The 8,570-nt window shown below is 40.2% G+C and overlaps 1 protein-coding gene across 1 annotated transcript; it reads left to right on the plus strand.

Annotated features, from left to right (window-relative positions):
* The first annotated feature begins 1,434 nt into the window (after positions 1 to 1,434).
* Positions 1,435 to 6,597, plus strand: Rtel1 (Regulator of telomere elongation helicase 1). Its single transcript, XM_067779051.1, has 9 exons — positions 1,435 to 2,545; positions 2,608 to 2,927; positions 3,649 to 3,855; positions 3,928 to 4,342; positions 4,399 to 4,647; positions 4,708 to 4,856; positions 5,054 to 5,183; positions 5,461 to 5,808; positions 5,878 to 6,597. The coding sequence occupies exons 1-9, from the start codon at positions 1,508 to 1,510 to the stop codon at positions 6,088 to 6,090; spliced, it is 3,069 nt and encodes a 1,022-aa protein (XP_067635152.1). The 5' UTR covers positions 1,435 to 1,507; the 3' UTR covers positions 6,091 to 6,597.
* The last annotated feature ends 1,973 nt before the right edge of the window (positions 6,598 to 8,570 follow it).

The raw sequence follows: 8,570 nt of genomic DNA on the forward strand, positions 1-8,570 counted from the left end.
GGCCTTGACGTTCTAAGACATTGTCCCTTCGGTCGATACCAGGATTAAATATATAATATTGCACAGAGTGGTGTATGATAAACGCGAGACCGCCTCCATTTCCGCTCTCGCGGTCTTTCCTGTGGACGTTATACCCAGAGCAGGTCTGCAATGCAGATCTTGCTGTGAGTTTAGTCTCTTGAATCACAGCAATGCGGATGTTGTGCCGCTTCATGAAATCGACTATCTCCGTAATCTTCCCAGTTAGTCCATTACAGTTTAACTGCAGGATTCTGAAGTGCATAAGGGGAGACGACGCCACTCTGGGGGTGACGTGTGACTACGCCTGGGTTGTGGAAGGCCAGGACGCAATTGCTGTTGTGGCCCTGGGACTGGGCGTCCTTGGGCAAGCATTGGGGTACCCGGATGATTTGGGTTTGCGACCTGGCAACATGGCGCAATGAAACCCGTCGGGGGGTTGCCGTCGCGGAGACCACAACATCTAGGAAAGTGGCACCACCCAAGGCAGGAGCTGCATTGGGCGGATGTCGCAAACCTGTATATTCTGTGCTGGCAGACGGTGCAAACGGAGGTAGGGACTAAGAGTCTATTTCCCTGACATGCACGATTGCTGCCGGAAAAGAGGGGTAGGGGGGAAGACGGGGGCAGGGGCTGATGCTCAGCATTGCTACCAACTCTACTACGAAGGTAGTAGTTATGAGTGGCATCAGCTGTTGGAGTTGTTGGCGCCGTGGGGCGCGAGCAGCAGCGGGTACTTGTTGTGGTTTGCTGAGCAGCGGGGCTGCTGGAAGGTAGTGGGGGGGGGGGCCCTAAGGCGTAGACTACGGGACGCCCTTGGGCGTGAACAGCAAGGATCCACAAAAGATTTATAAAAGTTACGTGGACGTCGGGTTTTGGGATCAAGCCCAGAACAACCTGTCCGATGCAACCATCCCTTGCACGAGACACACTGAACAGAGTATGACCGTCCTAAAAAGATTCTTTTCCGGCAGATGCAGCAAAACCATTTCTCAGGACCGGGGTCAGGAGACGGACCCGGATTGGATTCGATTCCTTCCCGGAGTAAGAGAATATGGAGCAGTCCTGCTGCAAGGAACTGCTGGGAGGATGACAATTTGTAGGAGGGACGAAACAAATTAGATGGGGTCACACTGAAATGACAGTCCTTGGTCGGGAAAAATCCCGAGTCGCTCCGGTACATAGAACCGACTGCCTTGGGAAGCGCGTTTTGCAGTCGACACCTGTTGTAAATTATCACCGTTGTTCTTAAGGTTGTCATGACAAAATGGTTCAACTATACTACGGATCCTAAACCCGGTTACCGAGTGGGCCGTGGTAATTTTCCATATTATATATTTTTGAATATCTCTACGGCAGCCCTAGTAGTACTGTCAAAAACAGCTGGAAGTGTTGTTTTTGGCGGTATTTGATCAATTGCGAAATTGGTTAACAAAGTAGAATGCATTAAAAAACATTTCTAACCATTTCCGAGTCGATTCATATCAAAATGCCAGAGTTCGTAATCGCAGGAGTACCAGTTCACTTTCCATTTGAACCGTACGATGTACAAACAGCGTATATGGAAAAGGTAATAACTTGCCTACGCGATGGTACAAATGCTGTGCTGGAATCACCAACCGGAACAGGTAAAACCCTAAGCCTCCTGTGCTCGTCTCTAGCCTGGCTGCTCTCACGAAAAGGAGATATGCAAACATTAATACAAAAAAATATAAAAGCTGGAGCTGCATCACAACAAGTTGCTAATGAATTGAATGCTGTGGCAGCCAGGAATGCGAACTGGGCCGTGCCAAAAATAATATATGCTTCACGAACACATTCCCAACTAACACAAGCCATGCAAGAATTGAAACGTACATCATATTCTTTTATGCGCTCTGTGGTGCTTGGTTCACGCGACCAATTATGTATTCACCCAGAAGTTATGCGCGAACAAGGCAATTCTAATAAAGTACAATTATGTAAATTACGCATTACAACACGTACATGCACATTCTACAATCGTGTCGAATCCAAGAAAGACTCACCTGAATTAAAGGAATCTTCGGTAATGGACATTGAAGACTTGGTGCGAGTTGGACAAAAACTTAAAGTATGCCCTTATTATATATCAAAAGAGTTGACCGGCGATGCAGATATTACATTTATGCCATATAACTATCTGCTGGATCCAAAGGCACGTAAAGCAAATAAAGTAGAATTGAATAATACCATTGTAATTTTAGATGAAGCGCATAATATTGAAAAAATTTGTGAAGAATCTGCATCTGTAGTAATACGCTCATCGGATATAGCGTTGGCAATTGATGATGTCACGCATGTCATGAAAGGAATGTTAAATGAGAATTCCTTGGATTTTATGAGTGGTGGCGATGAACCAAAAGATTTTAAACTTGAAGATTTGGTATTACTTAAAGAAATGTTATTAGATTTGGAAAAGGGTATAGATGATATTCTTGTTGAGAACAAAGCAGAAGGCGCAACATATCCACCTTCATTTATGTTTGAATTGTTAGCTGCTGCTAAAGTAAGTTAGTTGTATTGCTTTTGGAAAAAGTAGTTACATTTATGTATTTATACCATTTGCAGATAACAGCAGTTATAGCACCTGCTACAATAAGTTTGCTAGAACGGCTCGTTCAATATTTGACTACTCAGGAGCAAGATAAAGCATTTCGAAAAGGTGGCAGCTTTGAAATATTTGCCAATTTTTTAAATGTTGTATTCGTTAAAAAGGATGAACTTATAGCAAAGATAAATAAATGTTTTAAAGTTCATGTTCAAATAGAGGAAACTAAACAGCAAAACAAAGGTTCTAGCAAAGATGGTTGGTTGTCGAAGGTTGCACCAAGTAGCAATGCAAAGTTGCCAAAAATTATTAACTATTGGTGCTTCAATCCGGGTTTTGGGTAAGTTTTAATACGGTATAAAGCTTACTGCTTTTGAGAGTAATTAATCAAGTCTGATACATTAATATGAATTTGTATATATATTTTAAAATTTTATTTATCGCTTTAAGTATTTTACGAATCTTGAGAGGAAATTGAACTTAATGCATATCTCTTCAGTAAAAAGAAATGCTTTTGTCAGTTACAATCTTTCTATCCGACCTCCTGATATAGATACGCCCTTGTTAACAAATCTTTTAACTTACGACTTTCTATTAGGATGGGTCTATACTTTTATTTAAAAAAATATATTGTGACGAATATTAGCAAAGCTAAGAGATACTATCATCTCTAACCGGATGCTAAGCAGTGACTTGTATGCACATAAACAAATCAATCATTATGTCTACACATATGTACATACAGCAGCGGAGAGATGCTCACAAAAGTATGCAATCCTCAGCGAACTAGTAAATTCTAGAAGGAGGAACGCCTAGGAAACCGAAGAGTATAAAAGCAGCACATGCTGAGGCATGAGCAATCAATTTGATTTAATCACGCTATTGGTTGTGGAGTGTTATTGTACTTTCAAGTAGTCTAATAGAGACCATTTTTGCATTATTGAATATTGGAGTTATTTATTCAACAGTTTAGTGATTGGAACGTTAGCAGAATATTTGGAATAAGCGGAATTTCCCTAAATTCGTTACAATATGTAATAGCAGCTCATTTTTTATTACAGCATGGAACAACTTTTAAATTCACAAGTACGCAGCATAATTTTGACAAGTGGAACTTTGGCGCCGTTGAAACCATTAATAGCTGAGTTAGCCATACCAATAGCACACACTTTAGAAAATCCCCACATTGTAAGTCAATCACAGGTATTGGTCAAAATCATTGGAACAGGACCTGATCGTGAGCAGCTGATATCAAATTTTGCCAATCGGTAGAATACTATAACAAATACTACTGCGGATTACAATTCCCAATAATTTGAATTTTTTAAATTTAATTACAGTGATAATCCAAAGTATCTTAGCTCATTAGGTCAAACCGTGCTTAATGTATCACGCATTGTACCTGATGGTTTGCTAGTTTTCTTCCCTTCCTACCCTATGTTAAATCAGTGTGTGGACGTATGGCAAGCTAGTGGACTTTGGGCTGAAGTGTGTCGACATAAACCACTTTATGTGGAACCCCGACACAAAGAAAGTTTCACTACAACAATGGAGGAATTTTACAAGAGTATTAATGAGGGAAAAGGTGCCTGTTTCTTAGCAGTATGTCGCGGCAAAGTCTCTGAGGGACTAGATTTCGCTGATCGTAATGGACGTGCAGTTATTATCACGGGACTACCATTTCCGCCACTAAAGGACCCTAAAATTATCTTAAAGAAGCGTTATTTAGAAGACAATCGTACCAAAGAAAACGAAGTATATATGTACAATTTATGTAAACATTTTAATTAAATAATATATATCTGTTTTAGTTATTATCAGGCCAAGCATGGTATAGCTTAGAAGCAACTCGTGCCGTTAATCAAGCCATTGGACGTGTCATACGCCATCGGCATGATTATGGTGCTATTCTCTTATGCGATATACGCTTTGCTCAACCTAATCAAGCATCACAACTATCGAAATGGGTACGAGGGTATTTAGGGTCAACGCCACAAAGTGTTCCTTTTGGTTCGATTGTAAGAGAACTGCGTGAATTTTTCCGTAATGCAGACAAAACAGTAAATTATATTTTATTATGTCATTCAATTGTAAAAAATAATAATTATTCTATACTATAGTTGCCAAAACCAAAAGAGCGTAGTATTGAAGCACTTGTTAATGAGACGTGTGAGGAAGTTGGCATCGCGCATAGTAGTCGGTATTTTTCGGATCCAAAGTTAGTACTTCAAGCAAAAAATAAATTTGCGTCAGCACAATCAATGGCCATGTAAGTCGGATCTTTTATGGAATGTTTATATTCTTCTGTTGTTGTTGTTGTGTTAACAGTGCTTCGCCCCATTCAATGGGCACGACCACTCACACTGGGACTTGGAAAATTAAATGGGTTTACACAGAAATTACAGAAATATGAACTTATTAAAAAAAAATAACATATGCATTCTTTTTCATAAAACATTAAAACAGTAAAGTCGAAAAAACTAATACGATCGAAGGTTGGACTCCCGATGATTATAAAGCAGCCGCAGGTCGGTCAAAATATAGTGAAGCACCAAATGCTATGGACTTCATGAGTCGACTAGATAATAATGTAAAGGTAACATAATTCAAATATCGCTTGCTGAGTAGGATATCACCTTCCACGGTTCGAAAACGAGCTAGTGATTAACGAATGACTTAACTCAGCATTTTTTTGAAGAAAGTCCTAGCTCAATCTAAAACGCATTGTTTCACAATGCCATTCAAAGACCACTCATCAAAAAGAATTTACAATATTTTTGGGTACCGGCTGGCAAGAAGAAGTGATATTTCACTCAGCCAACAAAATAAGTTATTAATGTTTCTAATTCACATCTCATCTCATTTTAATGTAGGCTATCGATTTTAATAGCGCTAGCTGTAGCAGTACGTCTGTCAGTGGTCAAGTGAGCATATATAAACGGGAAAGAAAGTCACCAATTGCAAGCCCAAGCAGGAGCAGTACTAGTACCTTTGCTATTAATAAGAAAAAACGCTATAAACTGGTTAACGATACGTCGATCCCCGATACGTCCATCCCCGATACGTGCATCCCTGATACGTCTATCTTTGACACACCCCCCGCTTGCAGCTCACAATCACCTCTGACAGATTTTAGTTTTAAATCCAAAGCAAAATTATCTATGACAGCACCAGTGGTAGAAAAGGTAGCACCCCAAGAACGTGTTGAATTTTTAAGAATAGTAAGTACATACTGTTAATTAAAGCGTAAAATTGAATTTACGGGAATTTTTTTGTAAATATAATTTTAGCTTCGAATCTCTCTGGCACCTGATGATTTTAGCGCTTTCACCATAGCACTTATGGAGTATAGCCGACAAGATAAATTCAAAGAATTTCTGGAAATATTGGTACGATTAATGGCTAAACCCGAATTACACTATATGCTACGCGGCATGCGACGATTTATAAAATCTGGCCATAAAGAATTATTTGACGAGGGAACTGCACATATTTTGTCATAGTTTGTGTTAAGTACACGGTTGGGGAAAATATGCAAGTTTGTTGTTAACTTAATTTGTTTACATACAATATGCATTCTTTTTAAGAAGTCAGTACGTTGTACTCATACGTGCATTTACATATATGGCGACGCATGTAGTTAATTTTCGAAACATATTTCTATACATATCCCAAGTGCAAATATTTCCGAAAATGCAGTAATTCATTTGCACAAAATTATAACTTTAAATAAATCCTATAACAGGTGAAAATAGTAAGTGCGTGTTTGCTAGTAAAAAATGACTTCTTCTCAAACATTCTCGAAGCGCTCGTAATTTAGAAATTCGATATGAGTCCGAAATATAGAAAAAAATTGAGCCTCAGAAAATATGATCCCATAAGAGTCTTTTATGACTCCGTTATCATGAAAATTATGAGTCCTTTGCTAGGAATGTATAGCTAACAAAGCAGCTTTGAACAAATATTCGTATTAGATTATGGAAAATTTTTAATTTGAATAAAAATTGTGTTATGCATAACATTTGTTTGAACTTTTCCTGGTTGCAGTGGAATAACGCCCGCGGGCGTTATTTTCTTTTCAAATGAATTAAAAGATCCGTCCTCGTTTTTCATTCGTTAGTACTATTACAACATCTGTTTTCGCGGAAAGTAAACAAATTACTTATTAAATTATACAACGATACCTAAATTTAAACAAATTAAAATAGTGGTTGTTCTCTTTTCTCGACTGGCGTTATGAAAATTAAAAAAAAAAACCACTCAGGTTAAAACTTAGCATAAAAATAGCGCGATTTTTTATTCCAAATTTTGATTTCGTCAGATAGATAATTAATTGAGGATCGCACTGCGACCATTGGTCTATTGTGCCCTCAGTTCCTTCACAGCTCCTCATCCAAGCCGACATCTCTGATGAACCCTAGCAGTTCACCTGGCTTGAGGGATTTAATGTGAGAATGCTCTGGCCATGGTAAGCCCAAAAACTTAGCCCTGCGTCTTGAGATGACACTCCAGGAGGATATGGTCCGCCGTCTCCGCTGATCTATCACAAAGTTGGCATGTGTTGTTCGATATTATGCCCAGCTTCTGCATGTTGCTGTTCAGTCTACCTGTCCTGTAAGAAGTAGGATTCTTGGGTTTTTTTTCGAGAGTCCTATTAATGCACTATATCGAGTTGTACTGTAACTTATACTTTTTATCAAAAACTATCTGCCTGAGGATATCATCCCTCGGTAGTTGAGAGATTGGGATCTTCTCTCTCAATTCCTCCATGCTTCGGGACGATATGATCTTGCCTTTGCCCGAGCCCCCCTTTGTGATATTCAGGAGGGCTCGCTTGGCTGACTGCTCTATCGATATATGCAGCGGGTTAGATCGAGGATAGCTTCCAGCGCTGTTGTAGGTAATGTGCGCATAGCACCTGTGATGCACACACATGCCAATCACTGAAGTTTTGACAGTGCTTGCCTCGTCGTCGCCCGAGTTGTTCTCGTTACCCAGGCTATCGAGCCATATATTATCATAGGTTTTACTATCATCTTAGTACATGTGGGTTACAGCCCCATGATTTGCCTGCTAGACGTTTGCCTACCATGATGGACTTCGTGGCCTCAGTTTTCATGGAGTCGAAGTGTTGTCTCCAAAGGAGCTTGGTGTCAAAGATTACCCCCAAGTATTTCACAGAGGTTCCATATTCTAGGCCTACGGCATCTATTTTTATTGCTTTCAGGGCTGGTAGGACCCTTCTTCTGGTGAAGGGGATGATGGTTGTCTTAGATGGGTTAATGTTAAGCCCTACACTGGCGCACCATCCCCTTGTAATGTTCAATGCTCTTTGTATTATGTCACAGAGCGTACTCTCGAATTTACCCCTTGTAATTATGACGATGTCGTCAGCATTTTCTTGGCATCTTATGCCATTGCCCGATAGCTTTTGCAGAAGTTCATCCACTACTAGACTCCACAGAAGGGGTGAGAGGACACCTCCTTGGAGGCACCCCCTCAGCGATTCTTGTGCGGAGTAGATTGTCAATCCATCTCTGGATTGGCATATGAATTCCTCTTCTCTGCAGTGCTATATTTACGCTTTCGTGAGATGTGTTGTCAAAGGCATCCTCGATATCAAGGAAAGCGAAAAGCAATGTTTCTTCTGCTTCGAACGCCCTCTGTATTTTAGATGTTAGTTGGTACAGAGCTGTGTCCGTGGACCTACCCGTTCTGTAGGCGTGCTGGCTATGATGTAGGGGCCAGATCTTGAAGGCGTTAGATCTGATTTCTTGGTCTATTATCTTTTCCATCAAGACAAAGGAGGTTAGACTTATTGGTCTGAAGGACTTTGCTTGTGAGTAGTCCTTTTTACCTACTTTTGGTATGAATACCACTTTTGCTCTTCTCCACATCATGTGTATGTATCCCAATGCCAGGCTATATCTCATGATCTTGGCGAGATGTGGGATAATCTGTGCCCCTTGCTGCATTAGCGCAG

The sequence above is a fragment of the Eurosta solidaginis genome, chromosome 4, assembly GCF_040869045.1.
Source record: "Eurosta solidaginis isolate ZX-2024a chromosome 4, ASM4086904v1, whole genome shotgun sequence".
Taxonomy (NCBI): domain Eukaryota; kingdom Metazoa; phylum Arthropoda; class Insecta; order Diptera; family Tephritidae; genus Eurosta; species Eurosta solidaginis.

Bases quoted from the DNA above. Each gene is read 5' to 3' on its own strand.
- Rtel1 (XM_067779051.1), top strand. From the start codon at position 1,508: ATGCCAGAGTTCGTAATCGCAGGAGTACCAGTTCACTTTCCATTTGAA. The intron at 4,343-4,398 runs GTATATATGTAC...TATCTGTTTTAG, and splicing joins ATCGTACCAAAGAAAACGAA to TTATTATCAGGCCAAGCATG. The intron at 5,184-5,460 runs GTAACATAATTC...ATTTTAATGTAG, and splicing joins GACTAGATAATAATGTAAAG to GCTATCGATTTTAATAGCGC.